Source organism: Bombus pascuorum, chromosome 8 (assembly GCF_905332965.1).
Source record: "Bombus pascuorum chromosome 8, iyBomPasc1.1, whole genome shotgun sequence".
Taxonomy (NCBI): Eukaryota; Metazoa; Arthropoda; class Insecta; order Hymenoptera; family Apidae; genus Bombus; species Bombus pascuorum.
The window spans coordinates 11,753,406-11,776,929 of record NC_083495.1 but is presented as its reverse complement, the minus strand read 5'-3'; the positions used below and the strand labels follow the sequence as shown (position 1 = coordinate 11,776,929).

At 29.4% G+C, this 23,524-nt stretch overlaps 6 protein-coding genes across 13 annotated transcripts; 5 read left to right on the top strand and 1 right to left on the bottom strand.

Annotated features, from left to right (window-relative positions):
• Positions 1–101: 101 nt before the first annotated feature.
• Positions 102–7,002, top strand: LOC132909852 (uncharacterized). Its single transcript, XM_060964976.1, has 21 exons — positions 102–910; positions 983–2,350; positions 2,410–2,627; positions 2,700–2,813; positions 2,884–3,036; positions 3,108–3,274; positions 3,347–3,437; positions 3,520–3,702; positions 3,784–3,922; positions 3,992–4,088; positions 4,171–4,373; positions 4,461–4,659; positions 4,727–4,981; positions 5,054–5,173; positions 5,253–5,395; positions 5,484–5,670; positions 5,740–5,827; positions 5,898–6,026; positions 6,113–6,268; positions 6,342–6,431; positions 6,504–7,002. Exons 1-21 carry the CDS (start codon positions 757–759, stop codon positions 6,681–6,683), a joined length of 4,434 nt encoding a protein of 1,477 aa, XP_060820959.1. The 5' UTR covers positions 102–756; the 3' UTR covers positions 6,684–7,002.
• A 521-nt stretch (positions 7,003–7,523) lies between these two features.
• LOC132909857 (uncharacterized) lies at positions 7,524–8,811 on the top strand. Its single transcript, XM_060964987.1, has 4 exons — positions 7,524–7,840; positions 8,042–8,240; positions 8,311–8,504; positions 8,623–8,811. The coding sequence occupies exons 2-4, from the start codon at positions 8,044–8,046 to the stop codon at positions 8,799–8,801; spliced, it is 570 nt and encodes a 189-aa protein (XP_060820970.1). The 5' UTR covers positions 7,524–7,840; positions 8,042–8,043; the 3' UTR covers positions 8,802–8,811.
• A 241-nt stretch (positions 8,812–9,052) lies between these two features.
• LOC132909856 (eukaryotic translation initiation factor 4E type 2) lies at positions 9,053–10,871 on the top strand. Of its 3 annotated transcripts, none has more exons than XM_060964986.1 (6): positions 9,053–9,209; positions 9,702–9,777; positions 9,851–10,093; positions 10,176–10,328; positions 10,410–10,613; positions 10,702–10,871. In XM_060964986.1, the coding sequence occupies exons 1-5, from the start codon at positions 9,190–9,192 to the stop codon at positions 10,563–10,565; spliced, it is 648 nt and encodes a 215-aa protein (XP_060820969.1). In that variant the 5' UTR covers positions 9,053–9,189; the 3' UTR covers positions 10,566–10,613; positions 10,702–10,871. The 3 variants fall into 3 exon arrangements, with proteins under 3 accessions (XP_060820969.1, XP_060820968.1, XP_060820967.1); XM_060964985.1 differs by having other exon boundaries at positions 9,693–9,777; XM_060964984.1 differs by having other exon boundaries at positions 9,690–9,777.
• Positions 10,872–11,417: 546 nt separating this feature from the next.
• LOC132909854 (motile sperm domain-containing protein 1-like) lies at positions 11,418–13,777 on the bottom strand. 4 transcript variants are annotated; one of them, XM_060964981.1, is made up of 8 exons: positions 13,635–13,775; positions 13,502–13,554; positions 12,773–12,949; positions 12,542–12,705; positions 12,283–12,442; positions 12,054–12,164; positions 11,590–11,733; positions 11,418–11,525 (listed from the first exon to the last, which is right to left on the bottom strand). In XM_060964981.1, exons 3-8 carry the CDS (start codon positions 12,915–12,917, stop codon positions 11,494–11,496), a joined length of 756 nt encoding a protein of 251 aa, XP_060820964.1. In that variant the 5' UTR covers positions 12,918–12,949; positions 13,502–13,554; positions 13,635–13,775; the 3' UTR covers positions 11,418–11,493. The 4 variants fall into 4 exon arrangements, with proteins under 4 accessions (XP_060820964.1, XP_060820965.1, XP_060820963.1 ...); XM_060964982.1 differs by lacking the exon at positions 13,502–13,554 and having other exon boundaries at positions 13,635–13,777; XM_060964980.1 differs by having other exon boundaries at positions 13,502–13,659.
• A 367-nt stretch (positions 13,778–14,144) lies between these two features.
• Positions 14,145–17,815, top strand: LOC132909853 (uncharacterized). Of its 3 annotated transcripts, none has more exons than XM_060964978.1 (9): positions 14,145–14,289; positions 14,576–14,879; positions 14,958–15,045; positions 15,797–15,826; positions 15,907–16,052; positions 16,131–16,224; positions 16,284–16,536; positions 16,674–16,769; positions 16,833–17,815. In XM_060964978.1, exons 2-9 carry the CDS (start codon positions 14,597–14,599, stop codon positions 17,538–17,540), a joined length of 1,698 nt encoding a protein of 565 aa, XP_060820961.1. In that variant the 5' UTR covers positions 14,145–14,289; positions 14,576–14,596; the 3' UTR covers positions 17,541–17,815. The 3 variants fall into 3 exon arrangements, with proteins under 3 accessions (XP_060820961.1, XP_060820960.1, XP_060820962.1); XM_060964977.1 differs by having other exon boundaries at positions 14,147–14,393; XM_060964979.1 differs by lacking the exons at positions 14,145–14,289; positions 14,576–14,879 and having other exon boundaries at positions 14,952–15,045; positions 15,693–15,826.
• A 547-nt stretch (positions 17,816–18,362) lies between these two features.
• On the top strand, positions 18,363–22,040 carry LOC132909456 (maternal embryonic leucine zipper kinase-like). The gene is made up of 13 exons (XM_060964308.1): positions 18,363–18,660; positions 18,747–18,897; positions 18,995–19,104; positions 19,179–19,332; positions 19,404–19,510; positions 19,572–19,739; positions 19,816–20,010; positions 20,084–20,201; positions 20,275–20,352; positions 20,844–20,916; positions 20,986–21,136; positions 21,207–21,310; positions 21,371–22,040. Exons 1-13 carry the CDS (start codon positions 18,517–18,519, stop codon positions 21,636–21,638), a joined length of 1,821 nt encoding a protein of 606 aa, XP_060820291.1. The 5' UTR covers positions 18,363–18,516; the 3' UTR covers positions 21,639–22,040.
• Positions 22,041–23,524: the final 1,484 nt, after the last annotated feature.

Sequence of the window (23,524 nt, the reverse complement as noted above, 5' to 3'; positions counted from 1 at the left end):
GCTACAATCGGAAAGTTTTCTCTTTAAGAACGTTGAAACATAAACGCATGCGCTGAAATATATTGAATAATCTGTGATGCTCTATCAGAGATGGCTCCGTACTCATACTTTGGTATAATGTGAGAATGGTTTGTCAAGGCGAAGTCCACTGGTTCGAATCTTGTTCCAGAGATTTTGGATAAAATATTTTATTTTCCAATAGAATATCACTTTCAATGTAGAAAAAAGTTCTTTAATAAATACTGGTAAGTGCGTTACAGAAAGATTGAAAAATCATTGAATGTTACAGTTAAATGACAAACTTTCTCGCATATAGCATTAAACGCCTAACCTTATCTTATCATTAATAAAAGGGTATGATTAATAATAAAAGAATAAATTTTTATAGCATTACAATCAACATTTCATATGAAACTAACAAGTCTGTCCCACGTATGTGTCTCGAGGAAATGACAGTTTTTACGGGTTTTTGGACTAGATTATAGAAAGCGCATTTCACCGTCGCACCTTCTATGTTCGAATCCTGCCCATATCAATTTTATGTTAATAAATCATAGATATTTTTTTCATATTGTAAAATGTTCTAAAATAATAACAAAAAAATATGTAGAATTTTAAATATAGAGTTGTAGAAGAATATAGAAAAATTTATTGATCTAATACCCTCTTAGTCCTATACTGTATAATATTTAAAATTACATAATATTTTCAATATTTTTTATATTTTTAATATTCAGTTAGATCATATAATTAATAATGAGCAAAAAGACTGTGGATTCTGACACTTCATCTGATGATATGAATTCAGCTATTACTAAGTCTAATCATTCATTAACTGATAATACAAGGAAGTTAATGGTTTTTCCTAATATATTACAAAATATTTGTCTCAGTGATTCTATAGGAAAAAGTAAGTTAATCATTATCATAATTTAGAATAAAATAAGTATCTTTTTATTTATGATTTAATGTTCTGTTGCAGATGGAAACATAATGTCTGAATCAGAACTTATAAAGGAAGAACATAAAGATTTTGAGATTTCCACACCCACTGGATATTCAAACTCAAACATTGTGATAAAACCAATCACTGTCATAAAAATTAATAAAAATAATCCAATAAATAATGCAGATAACGAAAGTTTAAAAAATACAACAGAAGTGCCTAAAATTAATACAAATGAAGAAAAATTAGAACCAAAATCAAATTACACAAAGAAAATGCAGAATCTTAATAATAATAGAAGGAAAGAGAAGGGTAGCACAGAAATAAGTAACTTCATAAATATTTCAAGAAATCAGAGAAGATCGCAAGAACTAAAGTGTACTGCTAAAATCTTAGAAAATAATCAAACTACCTCAACTGATGTACCAAAGTTTCAGAGAGATGACATAAGATCTGAACAAAGTACTAGTAAAGGATATTTAAGTAAAAGTTTAGAAGAGAATAAGGAGACAAAAGCTAAATATGAAATTGATGCAAAGTTACTTAATAAACCTGAAGATGTTTATAAACAAACTAAATGTGATGATTATATTACAATATATAAAAAAGAACTTCCAGACAAAAGAAGAATGAATACTTGTGAATCAAAACAAGCAGTAATTTCTAATACTTTATCAAATAAAACTGAAGCAACTGATGTTGTTCATCACATTAAATGTAAAAAACAAGAGCTTGAAAATGAAGCTGGTGAAAGAAATATAATTATACTTGATTCACATAAATCTTTTACTTCTGTTACACCAGTTGTGACAAAAAGTTCATTGCCTTTGAATTCCACTAATACTTTTGAAAATTATTCTAATGTTATAAATAGTGAAGGAATAATGAAGGAGGATTATAAAAATGAAATAAATAATAAAAATTTGGAATGTAAAAATTTAGAAAGTGTAGGGTTGAATCATAAGAATAATGAAGTACAAATGAAATCAATGAGTACCTCTGTGCTTGAATTTGAAAATGAAGGATCTAGAAAATTAGGAGGTGAAAATCTAAATGTTAAAAATACAAGTGTTAATGAAGATAGAATCAATTCATTGCTTATAACATCATATACTTCATTAAATCAAGAAACTTTAAACACAAATTCAATATGTCAAAATAATAGCAATCAAACTTTGATGGTTAAACCAGTAGTAAGAAAAAGAGGAAGACCTAGAAAAACCCTGCTTACAGTGCAAAACACTGCAGACATTTCAAATAAGGAATCACAAGAAAACTTAGGGGTTTTACAAAAAATGAATGATATCTCTATTGAAGGAACGCTTGTTCAGAGTAACAGACATAGTGAACAATCATATAATTATAGTAGTAACGATGACATAGGTGATAATAACAGTACTGAAGGTAACATTCCTAATTCAATTACTATTAAAAAAGTGATAGACCATAAGATACATCTGCAGGTAATCCAGATACATCTACAAGTAAAGAAGGAGGAAGAGGAAGAGGAAGAGGTAGAGGTAGAGGTAGAGGTAGAGGCAGAGGTAGAGGCAGAGGAAGAGGCAGGGGTAGAGGCTCATCTTATTCTGCATTAGACACTGAGTATATAGAAAATTCAAACGGACCAATTACTATAGAAGAAAACTCAGGTGAAAGTAGTACTGTAACTTGTGCATCAGAAGTAAGTTTTGTATAAAATATTGGAACTATATGTCATTCTCAAATTACATAAATATATGTTTTCCTATTTCAGGTAAATTTTGTGACTTGTGCCAAATGTGAAGTAGATGTATTAAAAGTCAATTGGGATTCACACAATCTGCGCATCCATAATAATATGAGTTGGAAAAAGGGCGATGAACCTATTGTAAATATAAGATTAATATAAATAAATTTGTAAACTTATTATCCTATTTATTAAAGAATTTTGTTTTCAGGACTTCGAAAATAATATTAAACTATGGAGAAAAGTATTAATGATGGCTATTCAAAAAAAAAGGGGTCAATTGACCTGCGAAAAATGCGGTGCTATAAAGCGTAGTGCAAACGGTTTTATATCTCATATGCAGTTTTGTGGAAAATCAGAAGAAGTATGCAATTTTTCAATTAGAATTTGAAACATAATGCAATGTAACTATACATACAATAATTTTTTTACCAGGAAAGGCAAGCTTTGATGGTAAGTTGCTCTATCTGTGGTGCTGTTATGATGCCATCTTCTATGGAAATGCATGAAAGGGTACATAGGCAAGCAGAACAAAGTAAAATAAATGAATTGCTATTAAATGCTGCTACTAATGAAAGAACAAAACGTAAAGCTGCAGAACAGTAAGTTTTATAAATTGGAATTTTATTAAAATTTAAATTAAAAAAAATATTCATATAGCATTATAATTACAGAGCAATTTCAAAAATTTCTGAATTTACTGAGATTGTCAAAGACAGCAATTTACCACCTGAAAAGAAAATGAAGCCTGACTCTTCTTTGCTGGTACATTACTTCTTTAAAAATACCTTTTCGTAAAAAAAACCTAATTTACAAAATGAATAACTATATAAAACTAACATTACAGAAAAGTTTGATCAAAATGCCTGAATCTAAAAGACCTGTACCATCTGTGTGGAAAGGCATATGGAAGAAAGTATTATCTTCAGGGGGAACAATAAATTGTCGTCAAGTAGGCTGTACTTATACATGTTCCTCTCTTGAAGATATGTGTGAACATGTTTCTAAGTGTAACTTCACTCCTGAAGAGGTGTATATTACAATAATACTAATTTTATTTCTATGGCATATCTAAAATGCTAGCTTTAGCACATATTTAATTTTATTGCAGAGTTATATATGTAGAAAATGTAAATTTTCAACTACCTCTGATGAAGATATAAAGAAGCACATACTAAAAGAGCATGCAATGACAGACGAAGTTGATAAATATTCAGATTTTGAAGAGGAAGATTGTAGTTCGGATGAAAGTAAGGATAAATTTTATTATAAAATAAGAAGTTAGATTGTTAAGTTTCACACACGATTTTTATTTCTAGAAACATCTTCTACAATGAAATTTTTGTACAAGGAAAAATTTCGTAAAATCAAATGGAAAGAACCGTATATGCTCGGTGTGCAATGGTCTATGGAATTGTAAGTATCTATATCTTTTATAGTTAAAATATATAATTCTTTAATATGTTTGAGTAATAATCCATATTATTTTCTTTAACAGCGAACAAACAAATTATGAACTTTGTCTATTTAATGACTATTTTCCAAATCAGTTTACTTTATTAAACAATTCCGATATTCTTAAATATTTGCCAGAGCTTGAAATTTCCATGCGAACAAAAAAAGAAAGTGTGTCTAAAACACTGTGTAATACAGAAGATACATGGAAACAATGGAAACGATTTGAAGGTGGTTTGGATGAAGGTAATTACCTAGTGATAAAAACAAGTAATTACTTATATACGATTGTTTCATAAAGTTCGATATATTAAATTTAAAATAATTTTTCAGGCACTCCAATATTTTTTACTGGTGGACCAGTGTGGTCATTAGCTTGGTTACCTATTCCATCACCAATGTATTCTAAGGAACCTTGTCAATATATCGCGATTAGTACTCATCCAAAAATGACAAGTGAATATACTGTAGGAAAATCACACTCTGAGCCTAATATAATACAAATTTGGAATGTCGGGTCTTTGAATCACGAGTTAGTAACAAAAAGTAGAATATGCTAGTATTAAATTTCTTCAAAGTAAATTTCTCTTTTCTTTTAGGATTGATAGTAAAATAGAATCTCCTACTTTGTCATATGCTATTGTACATGACAGTGGTACCATATGGTGTTTAGAATGGTGTCCTTCCGGATGTTATCAAGATGAAAGTTTGAATAATTATAAGAATGAAAACAAAATACCCAGTAATCTTAAGCGAATGGGTATGCTTGCAGCAGCTTGCTCGAACGGAAATATAAATGTTTATTCATTACCTTTTCCGGAAGAGCTTAAATTTAAGAAGACTACAGACAATGGGTAAATAACAAATTCATTCAAATGGATAAATTCTTGTGTGTGTGTTGCTATTATGAATATATGTTATTGTAGATGGCCTATATATTTCACTGATCCAGTAATAACATTAGTTGTAAATATTTCAATGTATGATAACAACGATCAAAATTGGCAATGTACCAAGTTATCATGGACGAAAGAACACGGCCATAAGTACAGTTCTTTCTCTATATTCTTATCCGTTTCCTAATTTTATAATAACTGATTTATACAATTTCTTTCGTTTTTGCAGTACAATCGCTGCAGGATTTTCAAATGGCTATATAGCTTTATGGGATTTAACATATAAATCACCATTATCAATGCAAAAAAGGAAAAACACATATTTCATAAATGCATTTCAGCATTTTTATGCTCATGGTAATGCTGTGAGTAGTAAGTATATACATATATATATTTCTTTCTTTTTTGCAAAGTAATATAAAATAAAATAACAAATTCAACAAGAGTATCATTTTTGTAGTGCTAGAGTTAATTCCGTATAATAAAGAAAGATTTCTAGCTTCTGGCAGTTTAGATAGATCATACAAATTTTGGAATTTAGAAGACATAAATAGTCCTCAAATTAGTATGCAAAAATCTATTATAGTAAATGGTGCATGGATGACACACTGGCCATGTGCTGTTGTTACTTTTGATGATGCACTGGGGTAAGGACCATAAAAGAATATTTTCAATTGATGAAATCTATTTTTTAATATTATATTATTCTATTATAGGTACAACCATACTTATACTTATTTGATTTCATTAAGAGAACACGAATACAAATACTACCCTATTTTACAAACAAATTCTACCACATATGTAAGTAATTTTAGAAAGCATATTTTAGATATTATTAAAAAGTAACCTTTTTTATTTAAAAATTTTATAGGCTGTAGCCACTTCTGACTATGCAAATAGCATTGCACATGGCACACTAGCAGGAGAAATACAAACAATCTTCGCACATGGACTTATATATAATAGAGATATTGAGAAAGCTTTAACGAAGAAAAAAATGGTATTTCTTTTTGTGTTTAACGTGCTTAAATATTGTTGATAATTTAAACCATTTCTTACAAAGCTAAATATAAATAATTCTTCTAGGTGAGTTCATTTGTTAAAATAGTGGACTTCTCAGAAAAAGAAGATAGCAAAGATGATAAAACGCACAAAAAAGATTCGAAAGATTATTGTTACATGCCAGGAACTTATGATCAGTGCCAGGATCGATTCGGTATTGTCTTTTGTGATAAATTAAATGTAAGTAGTCTCACTGCATAATGTATTTTATTTTTTATTTTCAAATTACTATTTTATTCTATTATATTTAAAGAGCGTTGAACATCATGAGCAGAAACAACCAAATGAGGAGGAACTACCAGAAGTTCCGCTTGAACAATATCCATTCATGTCTGTAAACAGAGTACGTGTATCACAACTGTTTTCATTTAATTGATATTTTTATCCGATACTGAAATTAGATAATAAATTCTAGATGTCTTGGAATCCGAATGCATGGAGTTACTTATGGATGGTGGTTGGTTACCAGAATGGTTTAGTAAGATTATTAAACTTCAGATATATGTCTGTGTCGCGCGAACTAAAAATGTTATTACCTCAATATGTAAAGTCTATGCTTCATAAAGCAAAAATTACAACAGAAGAACGTTGTTAACGCAGAAAAAGCAGTCTTTTATAATAAAATCAAGTATTATGAAATTAATGGCGAATGCCTACTCGTTGTTAATGCGTAGCAAATTATTTTTTACAATTTTATAAGCTAATTTTATAAAGACTGGCACGTCAATGCTTGTACAACATTTATTGGTATGTATATATTAAACAAACTATGTAAAATTCATTGAATATATTTATCTTAGTTCACTTGAGAAGGTAACGCGTTTTGTATAATATGTATATCTGCACGTTTTGTAATTTGTAATATTTAAAATGTAAAACTTCTGATTAAATTATGTTAATAAACAGGATTTTTTTACAACCTTGAATAGTTGTTAATACAAGCAACCTCAGTTTATGTTATTTTTTTACGCTCACTCTAAAGTATGTGATAGTTTTATATAATATTAATATATTACTCTTTTGGCATATTAGTAACGAAAAATATTTTAGTAATTAAAATAATTTAGATGATTTGTTACATACCAAATAACTGTCGGAACTCGAAGAATCGTCCTTTAAAATTGAAACATTACCTGCATTCATTATTCCAAATTTTTTAAATTCGGTTATCGATATTTTTCAATCCAACCACAGAAGTTTTAAGACTTTTAAACGATGTAGAAAGGTGGATAAAACATTATAAAATATTATTACATACTTAAAATATTTGTTAAATGTTCTATCGAGTTTTAAAATGTTATGCTCCATTTCGCGCCATTAATCACATCATTTGGTACAGTTAGGTTTCGTATATACGTATATACCACTATCGTGTACATACGCATGCACATTAGTTTGGTAAAGAGGTGGGGCTACACCAGACCACTAGAGAAGGTAGTAGGGATCGCATGTATATACAATCAAATGACGGAAAACATCGTGGCCAGAGCTAAAGTAGCGGAGGGAAATAGAACATTTTGTAGCGAATTGTGAAGCAGTAACTACTTCAACATTCTTCCTTTGATATTTGAAACGAAGGCAGTATCATTACATATTTAGTTTATCTCGCTGGCGGAAGTTCACAATATCAAATACATAGATACAAATTCAGTTCGTATAGTAATAAAAAATATAATTTACTTGAAAACTGCTTTTGTTTCATTTTTAATAAAAAGGAAACCGTCTTTATTTCATTTTAAATATTTGGTGCAAGTAAGTGAGGAATACCTTCTTTTTCTAGTTTTTAAAAAAGTTGTAATGTACAATATGAGACATTCTTTATTCGTTTCGAATGTTTATATTAACAACACGAGTATGATAATTGTATGTGTCAGCAAGTATAGTTTTACTTCTATATCGTACGTAAAAAAAATTTCATAAAATTATTATCATGCTACAAAATTATTCTTTTAGAGATGGGTATCAATCCAATGAAGTGGAAAACCAGAAATGTACTGTATACTATTTTAACACTTTTTATCTTTTATGTACTCTTTGTATATAAGAAAAAACATCATGTACTGTTCGAAGGAATAATAAAAAATTCAAATCCTATACATGTATGGGAATTTGTAGCGGATTTTAGTAATATGAAAAAATTAAATCCAACAATGTATGTAAAACGTTACACACCACAGTCTTTTTCTTTCTCTTTTCTTTTTAACTTTTGTTAATATTTACAGAGAAGATTTTAATATTATCGCAGAAAGCGGCAATTACGATCATTGGAAATATTCTGTCGAATATACTGAACATTTGAGTCATATACCAATTATACGAAACATAGCGCATGGACATTACGCCATACGTGAAGATAATAATGGTTACTTGATTACTTCGAAACATCAAACGTGTTTCTTCCCCAAATTTGGATGCTGTGAGTGATCATTTCTATTGGGGAAAAAAAAGAAGTTCCTGATGAAATTAAAGACCAGTACCGACACCAAATGAGACTTTCAAATGATTTTAATCTTAAATTCTGATTTTCGTTTCAGTGGAGTCGATCTCGCAATTCAGATTTGATCGAGATGGTGCAACAGATACAAAGTGTATCGAAACCGTACAATATGAATGTCCAATTGCATTTTCACCGTTATGTTACAGAGAAGTTATGTATCAACGAGAAGAAATTATGAAAAGATTGAAATTAAAATTCTCAGAGGCTAAAAATTAAAAACAGTTAATATTGTCATAGATCTACTTTTTTGACCTTAAGAAAGTTAAAATATATATTTTACGCTGTTTTTAAATTCACAATATACTTCTAATATATTTTATATAAAAATAATAATTTTTATAACGATTTTTATACAATATTTTATATATCGCGCTATTAGTTTATATATATTTAGTATGACCAACATCAAAATGTAAAATCTCTGATAACAAAGTGACAAAAAAGAAAATAGAGGGGGAGATCAACAATTTATCGAAAACATACACATGAGAGAACCTGTGAAAAGGAAACAGACATTGAAAAGTCTTTCTATTTTTATTTGTATTTATTGAAATATATATCATTCATAGCCTTTAAATAATAGATTTATATTACAGCGTGAAACATGTCTAATAAATTTGAGGCGTAAGTGAAACTAGCGTTCTTATTCGTCGTGCCTTTTTGTTTAGGCTAGTTAGAGGTTAGATCTGTTTTAAATAGAAATCAAAATTCATTGATATACTGTCTTGTTTAACGCCCACAGCGTGCTTTTTTAATACATTTAATGGGTTAATTGCTAGCTTGCGCACAGTATTGTTTAACTAGTTCAAAATAACAAAACACGTGATATACCTTGACATTTGTCAGAACCTAAATACACCTACGTCTGTTGAATTTTCGATTGTTATTTTTATTATTTATTTTTGACATTTTGATCAATTACCAAATAATAATTAAATTCATTTTTCTGTATACGACTATATAAAATCAATAATCATATGTTATAATCTATAAGAAACAAATGTATAAGTTTGTAGCATATTGTTTTCTGAATAAAAAATTACATAAAATATTATAAAGATGATTTAATAACAGTATTTGTGAAACTCATGTTGTAAATTATAGTAGTACTTGCAGGTTAAAAGCTAATGAAGACAATGGGAATGATGAAATACAATCAAAAGATAATAAAAAAACAGAAAAAGATTTACTAGTAAGTAAATAGTGTTGTACTTTCTTTTCATTCTATTGATATGCTCTAATTAAATAGCACATATTTATTATAGCCTTCTATAGAAATTAGTCCAAATGAGCATAAATTACAATATGCATATGCGTTATGGTATAGTCGGCGCAGTCCTGGTAAACAATCAAGTATACAAAGTTACGACCAAAATTTAAAATTGGTTGGTAGGTTTGCAAGCGTGGAGCAGTTTTGGAGTCTTTACAGTCATTTAATCCGGCCATCAGAGTTAACAACATCTACAGATTTTCATCTTTTCAAAGTTGGCATAAAACCAATGTGGGAAGTATGTGTTTAGTGCCTCTTATACTGTATAAAAAATTTATTCTTATTGAGTAATTGTATTTTAACAAATGATCTTTTCCCAGGATGAGGCAAATCAGAAAGGTGGTAAATGGATAGTACGGTTAAGAAAGGGTTTAGTTTCTAGATGTTGGGAAAATCTTGTATTAGCTATGTTAGGAGAACAATTTATGGTTGGAGAAGAGATATGTGGAGCTGTTGTATCTATAAGGTTTCAGGTATAGTAATTTTTATTATCTGAAAATATTAATCTATATATATGTATATTGCAAGTCATTAGATATTCTCATCTTTAACAGGAAGACATAATATGTGTATGGAATAAGACTGCATCTGATTATGCGACAACAGCACGTATTAGAGATACATTAAGGAGGGTCTTACATCTTCCAGCAAGTGCCTCAATGGAATATAAAACTCATAATGAAAGTTTGAAGAATGTTCATCGGCTCTAAAATCTTGTGACGCTAACTCAAAGATTCAAGATCTTTGTCAACTTTCAGGTAAATTATATTCTACTATAATAAAGAAAATCACTATGAAAAAATGTGTGTTTATAAAACAGCACTCTTTGTGTATTTCTATATTTAGCTCATAGATACTTGTGAAAAGGACATTTAGGTGGAAAATATTTTACAATTACAAAATTTAAATGGCCATCTTATTTGATAACACATTTGATTCACAAGTGTCCCATTGTAACTTATGTAAATAATAAATACATGTTGATAATAAAAAAATAATCTTATTTACAAAATGTATATGTGAAATTTTTATAATTATAGTTTTTACTATATATAGTTGGATTATGTTATAATTATAACAATAAACAATCATTTCTATATGCCAAATACTTTTATTTAAGAGTACTTAAAATTTGGAGCCCATTTTACATAGGATATTTATACATTTTTACACGAGTTCGTGATTCTTTAGAATATATGCATAATTATTAATGTATTTTGTACATAATGCTTTCATACACAAAGCATTTTAATCGAAATATAAATATTAATTCCGATATAAAAATTAATGTATTTTTATATTTCAACTTGAAATATATAAAAAGACTGTGATTTTGTTAAAATTTGAATATATATATATACAAATTTCTTTTATACGCTTGAGGCAATGAAGCACAAACTTGGACAAGGAGATTTATCATCACAAACATTAAAAGAATAAAAGATTTTATATATGTCAATAAATATTTGCGTTAGCCACAGTATATCGTCATGATTTGTTGTGTTTAGACTAGAATCAGATATATTCAATAAAAAAAAATGAGGCCCAATGCCAAGAAAACCTAACACTAATTGTGCTTCTATTTCATGATTCTAGTTATTATATAAAGCTTTTTTTTTGTATATATAAAGACAGAAATTACAACCTTAAAATAATAATTGTAACCATACCTGTAATAAATGAAAAAATACTGTTTATGTTTTCTTAACCAAAATATAAATAATGAATACTTACCCAATACAAATGAAAATATTAATTTAAAGTTTATGGAGAGATGAAGATAATCAGGCACTCTATTATTCTGCTCTCCTTCTGTAGGTAAGAGCAATCCAACTATGCAAATGATTCCAGCAATCAGTGCTACATAATTTGTCCCCCCTAAAAGTTATTGGAAGTACTTATTAAAATACTTTATTTTTTATTTAAAATATTTAATTTTTTATTTTAAGGGTATTTATTTTCGTACTTATAGCTTACTAGGAGTAGTATGCAAATTTGCATATAAAAGAATTTTTTAATTGAAATAGATATGCTAAAGAAATTTATTCTTATCACATGTATTAAAATTGAATGGCATTAAAAATATAAAGTATTATGTGACCTCAAACTAAGTAACTAAATATTAAGGTGATATTAAATAAACTAGTATTAAATAGTATTTAAATCCAAAAACTAATTTTAAATACTAACTTATTAACCTTTATCCATAACATAATTCATATCTGAAGATAAGTAAATTTCTGTGTTCTTATTTTGAATATTTCCACGAAATAAATCATGTTTTGATCTTGGTGGTTTCAGTGTGTATTCTGTAATTGTAAATAATAATTTTGCCATTCAAAAAAATGTATCATGCTGCTCATAAAGAAATGATGTATATTATAATAATGTATAATAAGTAACTATTTATAGATATTTTTGACTTACTATCAATGGCTTTATTTTGAGCTATAAGAGCATATGATTGTTGCTGTCTGGTTTCATTTATGGGAAGCTGTTGAAACATTTCAGGATCTGGTGTAGATCTTCCAGCTGCTTCTGTTGTACCAGGAAGTAATTTAGCTTCAACATCTCTTTGTCCTATGGCCTATTAATTTCCAAAAAATATAAGATTATACTATTTTGCTAATGGAATTATATTTACTCTTACATTTAAACATAATCATTTTATTACATGTTTAATTACCTGTTTAGTTGGATGTTCTTGCATTTGTATTCTAAATTTATCAACAACATTACAATTACTAAACACAAGAGCTGTATGTCTGACAACAATATCAATACAATATCTTGCTTTTATTGTTCCTTCAGGCTCAACAACTTTATATTTATTTGGTGCAGTACATAATACTGTAATTATAACGAATTATGTTGAAACTTTTATTTAACTATTATCTCACATAATAACAATATATACCTTTAAATCTTATTGGAAAATCATATGGGTTATACAAAGTTAAGACTTGTTTGTGAGTAGACTGATCGTCTAAAAAAAAAGTGATACTTTGAGGAAATACAAACACTGGTAGTTTTCGTGGAGTTGTAACTAATTGGGGCTGCATTATATTTGTTTAATTTTGTGTCGTCCATGCACCTATAGAATTATATTTGTCATTACACAGATGTCTAAATTTATTGCTTAAGTTTATGTTATAATATATATATATATATACAAACTTCATTATTTTAAAACATTCTAAACATTTACTTCATATATTTTAATTTGATTTAATAGCACAAACTGTTTTTAATGTGTGCTTGATTTGTTATATTTCAATATTAGAAAATTCGTAATAGATAGATAGTTATAGTTAAATGCTTAATATGACTTACCTAAAAAAATTAAGTACTTTGTGGATTATTGAAATTAAACTAAAACTTATGTACCACCAAATTTTCGGAATTAATAATAACAATTGTTCAAAATGAATAAAAATAGAGATATATATTAGAGCGTATTTAAAAAAAACTTTTAAAAACTGATAATTTCTATTATAATAACTACACTGATAACTATGTAAATGTCCAATCGTGTTTCGTTTAAAAAAGATATTTAGTTATTTTGACAAATGACTTGAATGACTTAATGAGTTGTGTTAAACACTTAATTAGTTGTATAACAACTTCTGTGAAGTACAATATTTACAAGCTTGTTAGCATTATAGGTCCATTTGGTTGAATAGTGCACTGTTGATCTTCCTAGTGAAACAATTATTCATAGTATTATGGTATTCGTCACTCGTTATACATCACTTTTCATTTTCATCACCAACACTTACTATTGTGCGTGTGAACAAGCTGGTTGTGTGATTTTCTCGTCTTTCCCTAGCTTATCATTACGAATCAGTTGATTAATTTTATCAGTCTTGTTAAAGGATTTAGATGGTATCAAAAATCACTTTATCATTCATACGTCATTTCTATTCAAATTAATCGATTTAGCAATAAGGAAATGCAAATACATACTTAAAGATTTTAATACGTTATCTGGTTATAAATGTTTTGAATATCGTTTAGAAATTTACCTGATGAAAATTAATGATAATATTAAAAACGACCTATTATTGCCCAGTTTTCGTTTTACTTAAGATAAAGGATTTCATCTGAAGATAGAATTCATGACAGATTTCAGTAAATTTCCTAAAATAAAAATTTTCTTAATAACAACACATTGCCTATACAAAATTCGGCGATAAATCAATCGTGTGCTGACATAGGGGAAAAAATACTAGTACGTTTTGTTGGCAACCGTGAGTAAGTAATATATTGACAATGCTCCCTTGATTTCAACAATATGGCATCGGGTGATCGGGTTTATAAGTAATTACATCCGTGCTTACGTTGATCGAATGTTGATATTATCGTATTCCTATAATAACGTTGTGCTAACGTATAAAAAAATGATTGACATACTACGTAGATTTTAATAAATAGGTAGTGTACTAAGTATCAGAAGTAATTGCGCAAAACGATTCTAACCTTTTTCCGGAACTTTCGGTTTCTGAATTTCATCAGTGTTTTTATTTTTCAACATCACGGTAACAATCTATTTTTCCCATAAATATATTTAAACATTATATTATTGTGAATAATCACTTCCAAATTTGATTAACACATTTCTAAAAAAACATTTGTAATCTTCCAATGAATTAATAACTTTTGTTATGTTTTGTATGATATTTATAACAAGCATGGATTTTATTTTCTTTTACATTTTCAGGAGTATACAAAAGAAGAAACCATGGTTAATGTTAATCCCAGAGTGTTCTTTGATATAGAGGTGGGCGGTCTCCCAATGGGTCGAGTGGTATTTGAACTCTTTGCAGACATTTGTCCGATGACATGTGAAAATTTTCGTGCCCTATGTACTGGAGAGAAAGGAATTGGAAAAACAACTGGCAAACAATTGCATTATAAAGGAATTGTTTTTCATAGAGTAGTTAAAGATTTTATGATTCAAGGTGGTGATTTTTCAGTAGGTAATGGAACTGGAGGAGAGTCAATTTATGGTGGAACATTTGCAGGTATATTTACATAAACAGATATATTTTAGCTATTATAATTAAAAATAAATATGGTTTATTTATAATAATATTTTTCAGATGAAAATTTTGTTATAAGACATAATAAATCATTTTTATTATCTATGGCAAATCGTGGTAGAGACACAAATGGTTCACAATTTTTTATGTGAGTATTTATGAAAAAATAAGTATTTACAAACTTTAATAAAATAATATAAAAATGTATTTCTTAAATAGCATAAAATAATTGATTAGATTTATAATAAAAGAAAAGTGCAGGATGGTGTAATATATGTCTTTAAAAGTTATAAGATATTAATGCATTATATTGTTTTACTAAACATTTATTTTGCATGTACTATTAACAAAAATGATCAGCTTAAAGGTTAATACTTATACTCGCAAAGAGAACTTTCGTTTGTGTATGAATTTTATTTTTTAATATTTCTACTGGCTTAAAATTATGTTTCTCTGCTGACAGATGTATACTTTGTCAACCTCAAAGGTAAAGGTAATAGGAATTTAATATACATTTATTTTCATATCTCAACATTTTTCCATGTTAATATATTTTCAAATGTATCCCAACTAAATAACAGGTGATATAATTAAATAAAAGGATAATTGGGTTTGTTAATTTTAGCAAAGAATTTGATTATTTTCTATCACCTCTTGATGTTAATCATGTCATTGTAAAGTTGTTTCGTATTTAATAAATTATATGAAACACTTAATTTTTCCGGTGAATATTGAAAAGTATAGAAGTAAGAATATCTTTGAAGGAATGAATAACTTAGCTATATTTCTGTGTAGTCGTGAGGGAAGGGTCTGCACACCACTACTACAACACAATGACCAATGAAAGCTGGCTCTTTCTGTTCATCTCTCATCCCCTTAATCATATTTTGTTGTTGTAGTACAACACAACCAGCGCCTCACCTCGACAAGTAAGTAACAATAAATAATGTTTTGATTATTAAAAAGGTTCTTAAACACTGCTTTCAATATTTAAACGTTAAATTTCTAGTGTCCATGTGGTTTTTGGAGAAGTAGTATCGGGCCAGGAAATTGTTACACATATTGAGGGACTTCCAGTAGACCGCATGTCTCGTCCGTTACAAGATGCGAAGGTTGTAAATTGTGGAGAACTTGTATTGAAAGTCAAAAATAAAAGTATGTTTCAGTTGCTATAAATTGTTATATTAACAGAATTAATGAGATAGTTAAAATTAACTATATTTATGTTTACAGCAAAGAAACGTGAAACAAAGGATAGCAGTTCGTCCGATTCTGATTCTGATTCATATGCAGAGAAACCTAAGAAGAAGAAAAAGGCGAAGAAAAAGTAAAGTGCATTCAAACCCTATAATTAAATAAATATTAAGAATATTGTTTTTGTTACAGTAAAAAAAGAGCAAAATCAGAAGATGGTGAAATTCATGATTCAAATGAAGATGATCTTGGACAACCTCATCCTCTTGTTTCGGTTACAAAAATCGATCCTGATGAAATTCCTGAAGTACCAGCAAACAAATTTTTATATAGAGCAGGACCTACCAATAATGCAAATCAAAAAGAATTTAGGCAACACTACGGGAGAGACCGGGTACGATCACATAGAAAAACTGGTCGCATTTTTAAAGGAAGAGGAATATTTGTAAGTATTTGTATGCAAAATACAACATATGGTATGTATAAATTTTGTGAATGAATTTCATTATGATAAACCACTTCTTGCTTTTAAAACTTTTTAAAGTTAAGGTAAAGTAAATGAATAAATAAATATATTTTTAGCGATATCATACGCCTTCACGTAGCCGTTCGAGAAGTGTCACACCACCTCATTGGAAACAAGCTCAAAATCGTACCATTAAGTTACATGAATTTCAGGTATGTGTAGTATATTTAATTAAATCATAATTATATTTTTGTATATTCTAATTTATATTACAGAAATTAGAGAAAGAACGCTTAAAGAAAGAGGAGGAATTAAAGAAACGTGAAGCCGATAGAATTAAAAAATTTACTGAAAATCCTGATGAAGATAACCAAGTAGTGGACAAATTTGATGTCGAAGCACATATATCTGAAGAATTAGAAAATAAAGAAAATGATCAGTCAGATGAAAAAAAGAGTGCCAGTAAAAACGCGGACCAGGATCAAGATAACTTAAATGCTAGTATAGATGTTAACGACGCTATCACAAAAGAGAAAGTAGATGGGAAACATAAAAATGAAAAGATAATTAAACGCGACTTACATCGATCGTACGGTGATAGATCGTCACGGCGAGAATCGCGCGATAGAAGCAAAAGGCGTGGAAGTGGTCGGTCCAGATCGCGAGATCGACGAAGATCTCGAGATAGAGATTATGACCGTAGAAATAGTCGTGACAGAAGAAATAGAAGAAACTATTATCCTCGAAGACGAGATTCATATAGGATTAACAGGCCTGGCAGAGATAATTATAGATATTACGATAGACGCAATGATTATAGAAGAACAAACAATTCTAATTCTAACTACGATACGGATATGAATTCATCCCGTTATGATAAAAATCGAAGAAAAAGTGATAATACATCAGACTCTAACAATCAACCAAAATTTAAACGCCGCTCACGTTCAACTAGTTCTAGTAGTCAGCACTCCAAAGAATAAATTGAATATTTCCTTATTATTTTGACTGCATAATACAGACAAAAATATAATTTATGAAGCGAATTTCAAATATGTTTTCAAATTTTTTGTTAGAATTTGTTTCATTATAGGATCTATGAATTTATGTATAGGAGACACTGATTTAAATTTGTAATAATTAAATCATAATATTGGTTATGGTGTTTAAATGTAAATTTTAATTTTCTCATAATTAAAATAATTAGTATAATTTTTGTACTTCTGCGAAGATGAATACAATGTGTTGAAAGCTATAATTGTTTGATTCTTTACTTCTATATGTATTTCAAACGAATATAAAGATGAAATATTTAATATCAAGTACATCTTCTATTTATATAGCATCATATTGTAAATTAAAAATACTTTTGTAGTTAGTGTTTAATATATACTTATAAGTTAAATTTGAGAATGTTTTTTACAAATGAATATCCTATGCATTTTCAATATTTTTTGTATGTAATCTTAGAAAATATCTAATCTTACAAATGGAAGTTCATATATTTTACTTGGTAAAGCTATTTTTAGCAAGTTACGAAATTTCGATAAAATGATGAAAATATAAATAATTATTGAATAATTATTATTACCATTTGCATATGATTTAAACGAATATATTAATATATTTTACAATCATTATTCAAAATAAAGAAGAGGTATTATATCCTATATTTAAAAGATTATTCTTAATTTATCACTGTTATCACTAATTCAGTTGTCAATACAAATTATGTGTATATGAAATAAAAGTCTCCAACGTAGTGTATAAGACATCCCTACAAATTTCTAACTATACTTTTATATTGGTACTATTAATACTCTGAAGGTAGCTTTATATGTTGATACGTTTTGATTGGCTTTCAAATCTTGTTTACGTTAAAATTTGTGAGTTCAAAAGTGATGTGATTGACAGCGAATAATTAGTACTCATCAGTGAACTTTTCATAAACTTATTAAGATGGTACGATATGCTGCACTTAAAGGCTTGTACGATTTGGAAAAGACCATCGGTAGCGGAGGTTTTGCTAAAGTTAAACTTGCTACGCATATTGCAACCGGCGAAAAAGTTGCTATCAAAATAATGGACAAAACGTCATTGGGTGTAAGTGACTTTTAAAATAGTATACATTTATGAAAAGCGCAATAATAAAGTCTAATGAAGTTGCAATAAATCTTTTATATTCCTAGGACGACTTACCAAGGGTTAAACTAGAAGTCCAGGCATTAAAAACTTTATTACATCAACACATTTGTCGATTGTATCAAGTTATAGAGACAGAAAGTCATTATTTTATGATAATAGAATACTGTTCAGGAGGAGAATTATTTGATCATATTGGTAATATTATATATTAATTTAACTTTTTACTTTTTTATCACTTTGTTACCTAAAATTAATAGTACCATAAAAATTATAATTTTGTTTTTATTTACAGTTGAAAAAAATAGGCTTTCTGAAACAGAATCGAGAAAATTTTTTCGTCAAATTGTATCTGCAGTAGCGTATTTGCATAGTTTAGGATATGCTCATCGTGACTTGAAACCAGTAAGTTATACTCCTTTCTTTTTTATTATTCAATTCAATATCTGTATAAGTGGCAAACATTATTATGTATCCAGGAGAATGTCTTGTTAGATAGAGAAGAGAATTTAAAGCTCATAGATTTTGGATTATGTGCAAAACCAAAAAATGGGATTGATTCACATTTACAAACATCCTGTGGCTCTCCAACGTATGCAGCACCAGAACTTATATTAGGAAAGAAATATTTAGGTACCACTTTATTATTCAAGCTTTAATTTGACAATGTTATATTGAAAATGAAGTTAATGTTTGCTTTATAGGTTCAGAAGTAGATATATGGAGTATGGGAGTTCTTCTTTATGCACTACTTTGTGGCTTTTTGCCTTTTGATGATAACAGTATAGAGAGTTTATACAGGAAGATCCTTGTAAGACTTTTCAGTTTTCATTAATATTGCAGAAAAAGTGATTGATAATAAATAATTTTAGAGTGGTAAATATGACGAACCATGCTGGTTATCAAACAGTAGTAGGAGATTGATACGAGCAATGCTACAAACAGATCCAAAAAAAAGAATTACTATTCAAGAACTGTGCAATCACCCATGGGTTACAGCAGGATTCCTTAATCCCGTTTCATTTGTTCATAAAACTAATGTATATATTTTTACAGTAAAATAATGTACCTGTATGTAATATTAATTTTAATTTCAATAAGCAAATACATTTGTAGTTTGAAAAAGATGATGATGTACTAAGTACTATGTCTGCAATATGTGGTGAACATCCTTCAGATATATGGAGAAAACTTACAAAAAGTGATAGAACTGATTATAAAACTGCAACATATCTCTTACTTTTGGATAGGAAACTTCGTGGACTATCACTTCGAATATCATCTTCTGCAAAATCTCATCTTAAATCTGAGGTAATGTATTATGGTTTAAATATATCTTTAAAAGTTAGCAAGAATTGCTTCATGTTTTTTTTATCATTTGTAGTGCGAGGAAGAAAGTAATGGTATTATAACTAAACTTGATTGCTCTCCAAGAAGCAAATCTGTTAGATCACCAGTAACAGATACTATTTTCAAAAGTTTGCCAAAAACGCCAGAGACTAGTAAGATACATTTGTTTTCGTATGTTTCAGATTGATATATTATGTAAGTGTTATTGTATTGTTTTTTATATAGCTAACGATTTTATGGAACCACATTTGCCTGGTAGAAAACGACTTCGAAGTAAGGAAGGAGATGATGTATATTCTCCTGGTATGTTTCATAGAATTACATTTATTTTTTCATTACCGATACATTTTTTATTCTGAACTCCTATTTATTACGAAAAATTTGATTTATAATATCCATCTCTTTTCATTAAAGAACTTTCAGAAGTTTTTGTGTTTTATTATAGCCATATTGCCTAGTTTTATATGTTTTCTAAAGTTTACTTCTAATTAGGTGATGCTAGCCACCTAATTAGAAACTTTAATTAAAGTTTCCAAGTGCCATAAATTGCTGTAGTTGTGTGAAAAGCAGATAATTAGAGGAGAGCAACGACTTGTGAACAAACACAATTTGGAGTTACAAATAGCTATATGTAAGAACTCTTTATCCCATTCCTTTCTACAAGATATAATACCTTCTTTACTATTCCTTATTTCTTTTCTTCGGTTCCTCCCAATTTCTAATTATCCATGCTTTTTATATGATTCAAATTTTTCGTGCAACTTACATAACGATTAATAAAAAATTGATTACAGTTCCAGCAAAGAGAATTGCAGAAAAAGATAGGCTTCTTTCTACTCCTACTAATACTCCAGTGTTGGACTCAAGGTATTTGTGTCATAGTAATTATAACAGCAAAGTAATAGCTAAGGAAAATATTGAGAAAAAAATATTTAGGGGGTCACAGTCGTCTACACCGGGAAGTGCAAGAAAAGTAATTATGGGCTTGGAACGTGGTTTGAATCGTGTACGATGCGTCCTTACGCCAAAGAGACGCGTGAAGAACGAAAGTACTGATCCTGATCAACCTAATGTACTTTCCGGAAAGGTACATACCTAATTCCTTATATAACCAATAATTCTGAATTAAATTTATTATGATAACGTTCTTTCATAAGGGTCTTTGTAATGTATCGTCAACGTCCAGTGATGACCCTAAATATGTTCTTTCACAATTACGTCGTGCTCTTCGTCGTAAAGGAATTATGTGTCATCAAAAAGGGTAATGTCTAGAAATGTTAATAACGTTTAATATTTTTACTATAAAAATATTCCTATATAGGTTTATTCTACAAGGAGAAACGGAAGATTGTACAGAAGATTATAAAGACACGATGCGACCATTCTCATCGCGGAATGCTTGTTCTTTCGAATTAGAAGTTTGTTTATTAGAGGGTGTTTCAAATGAGAAATTAGTCGGTATTCGAAGAAAACGTTTAAAGGGTGATGCATGGGTTTATAAACGGGTGTGCGAAGAAGTTCTCGCTCTGGCAGCTGAAGATCTTTCTGCGGAACCAGAAGGTTCGACAGAATCAAAATGTCCTATATAAAGTCTTCCTAATAATCATAACCTTCATAATATAAATATATATTTAAAATAATACATCACGAAAAGTCAATGAGACTATTCGTCTATACTCTGATCTCCACTAATTATATTAAATAGATTTAAAAAATAAGGCAGATGTAAAGAATATGAACGTTTGTATCTATAATTTCGGCAGATATTGTTTATGGCATCTTTGGTAACTACAAGTATATCTGCATTGTGCGTGTCTTAGAACATAGTTTCTTCTGAGAAGAAACGGGAGAAATATTACGAAAAATATAAAATCTGTAGTAAATATTTCGCCGGTCTTCGAGCGATATAATGAACTTAAAGTCTCAGTGATTATTACAATCATCAATTGTGTAATATTGTTTATACAGTATAAGAGAATTACAAAGAGATTCTATTTCTTACGATTTTTCATTTAGAACGGTCCAATAGGAATAAAGTAACGTTAAAAGTAACTTTTAAACATTAAGAGTATATCATGTATTATTAACTGTATAAAAATAATCAGACAATAAAAGGGAAAATATATATATTTCTACAAATGACAACTATTCATATTAATTTAATCAAAGCGGCTGTATAAAATACTAAGAATAAAGCGGCATAGTTCTTACTAGACTCAAGTTAGCAACACGAACGGCGATTTCATCTCCGATCGTAGCACAAAGAAATGTCTTAAAAGAAAACTACGAACCTCGGCCACTTGCAGCGGAATATGTAAAGCTCCATTTTGAGTTCACGCTGCAGATATAAAGTATCGCGGCTCGTTTGAACCGCGGCATCCGCACGGGAACTGCTATGGACAGGCAAAGTTATAAAATCACCACAAATCGATCAGCATAAAGTGGAGCCGCGTACACTTTGCTTTATGGCAGTCAAACCGACCTTTTATCTTTGCCCGCTCAATAATCGTCGGTACTTGTTCGTAGGCAGTCTTGCCAAGCTCTATTCCGCCGAGGTTCGATTGGCACGCTCTTTTTTTTCTCCCTTAAACATCGATCGAAACAAAGCGAGATCCGCAGAAAATCGAGTTCTACCGAAAGAAAGACGTAAACGCGGGAATAAAGGCATTATGATCACGCTTTTGACACTACAAATTGCTGGAACGACAGTACAAGCTTTGAAGATAGTAAATTCGATATTTATATCGCAGACATTTTTACAGAATTCCATTCATATAATACGTCTAAAATTAATTTTAGATTGATATTACGTAGTTGTCGGCGATCCCATGAAATTCTAACAGAAGATTTCGAAAACCTTGTTCGTAAGTCGCAATATACTGCAGTTACTTTTTCGTTCAGAAAAGAGTAATATTTAAAATATCTACATTTTCTTTTCTACTTTCATTCACCTCACAGTATCGTAAACGGTCAACAAATGCAACAAATTGACCGCATTAGATCGCAAGCATCTTATTGCGGAAATTTTTACGTTTAAATCTACCATTGGAATCGTCGAATCGCTACGAGATTATTTAAATGATTTTCAGCGGAATCGATCGATTTTTCACCACGAGAAAGTTACGAGTACGGCAGCAGCCTCGATCCTATAGGCTTCGCCAGACGTGTCCCTTCGCGTTGAATAATATCTCGGTGGGGTGCGTGTTTTATGAGTTGTTGCCGATTAATTAAACGGTTTATTTCGCGAAATTAATCAGACGGTACGGAGACAAAAACCGTGGACGGTATAAATGAAGCAACCGTTCGAGACGCGGACCTAAGTCGTCTCTGGGCATAAATTACAATTAACCGTAGCATGCGTGCGCGTTCGCGTGAGCGCACGCACGTGCAACTTACGGTATTAAATTCATCCTGCATTTTATCGGGACGTGGCGAAGAGCATCGCGTTAGAGGAGGAACGCCATCGGTGGTTATA

Coding starts and splice junctions, on each gene's coding strand:
- LOC132909853 (XM_060964978.1), top strand. CDS start 14,597: ATGGTTAATGTTAATCCCAGAGTGTTCTTTGATATAGAGGTGGGCGGT. Junction 16,053..16,130: donor ATTGAAAGTCAAAAATAAAA/GTATGTTTCAGT, acceptor TTATGTTTACAG/CAAAGAAACGTGAAACAAAG. Junction 16,537..16,673: donor TTAAAGGAAGAGGAATATTT/GTAAGTATTTGT, acceptor ATATATTTTTAG/CGATATCATACGCCTTCACG.
- LOC132909857 (XM_060964987.1), top strand. CDS start 8,044: ATGGGTATCAATCCAATGAAGTGGAAAACCAGAAATGTACTGTATACT. Junction 8,241..8,310: donor AAAAAATTAAATCCAACAAT/GTATGTAAAACG, acceptor TAATATTTACAG/AGAAGATTTTAATATTATCG. Junction 8,505..8,622: donor CTTCCCCAAATTTGGATGCT/GTGAGTGATCAT, acceptor TTTTCGTTTCAG/TGGAGTCGATCTCGCAATTC.
- LOC132909854 (XM_060964982.1), bottom strand. CDS start 12,917: ATGCAGCCCCAATTAGTTACAACTCCACGAAAACTACCAGTGTTTGTA. Junction 11,734..12,053: donor GAATTATGTTATGGATAAAG/GTTAATAAGTTA, acceptor AATAACTTTTAG/GGGGGACAAATTATGTAGCA. Junction 11,526..11,589: donor AATATTTTCATTTGTATTGG/GTAAGTATTCAT, acceptor CATTTATTACAG/GTATGGTTACAATTATTATT.
- LOC132909856 (XM_060964984.1), top strand. CDS start 9,190: ATGTCTAATAAATTTGAGGC. Junction 9,778..9,850: donor AAACAGAAAAAGATTTACTA/GTAAGTAAATAG, acceptor TATTTATTATAG/CCTTCTATAGAAATTAGTCC. Junction 10,329..10,409: donor TTGTATCTATAAGGTTTCAG/GTATAGTAATTT, acceptor CATCTTTAACAG/GAAGACATAATATGTGTATG.
- LOC132909852 (XM_060964976.1), top strand. CDS start 757: ATGAGCAAAAAGACTGTGGATTCTGACACTTCATCTGATGATATGAAT. Junction 2,628..2,699: donor CTGTAACTTGTGCATCAGAA/GTAAGTTTTGTA, acceptor TTCCTATTTCAG/GTAAATTTTGTGACTTGTGC. Junction 3,923..3,991: donor AGATTGTAGTTCGGATGAAA/GTAAGGATAAAT, acceptor TTTTATTTCTAG/AAACATCTTCTACAATGAAA.
- LOC132909456 (XM_060964308.1), top strand. CDS start 18,517: ATGGTACGATATGCTGCACTTAAAGGCTTGTACGATTTGGAAAAGACC. Junction 18,898..18,994: donor AGAATTATTTGATCATATTG/GTAATATTATAT, acceptor TTTTATTTACAG/TTGAAAAAAATAGGCTTTCT. Junction 20,011..20,083: donor AATCTCATCTTAAATCTGAG/GTAATGTATTAT, acceptor TATCATTTGTAG/TGCGAGGAAGAAAGTAATGG.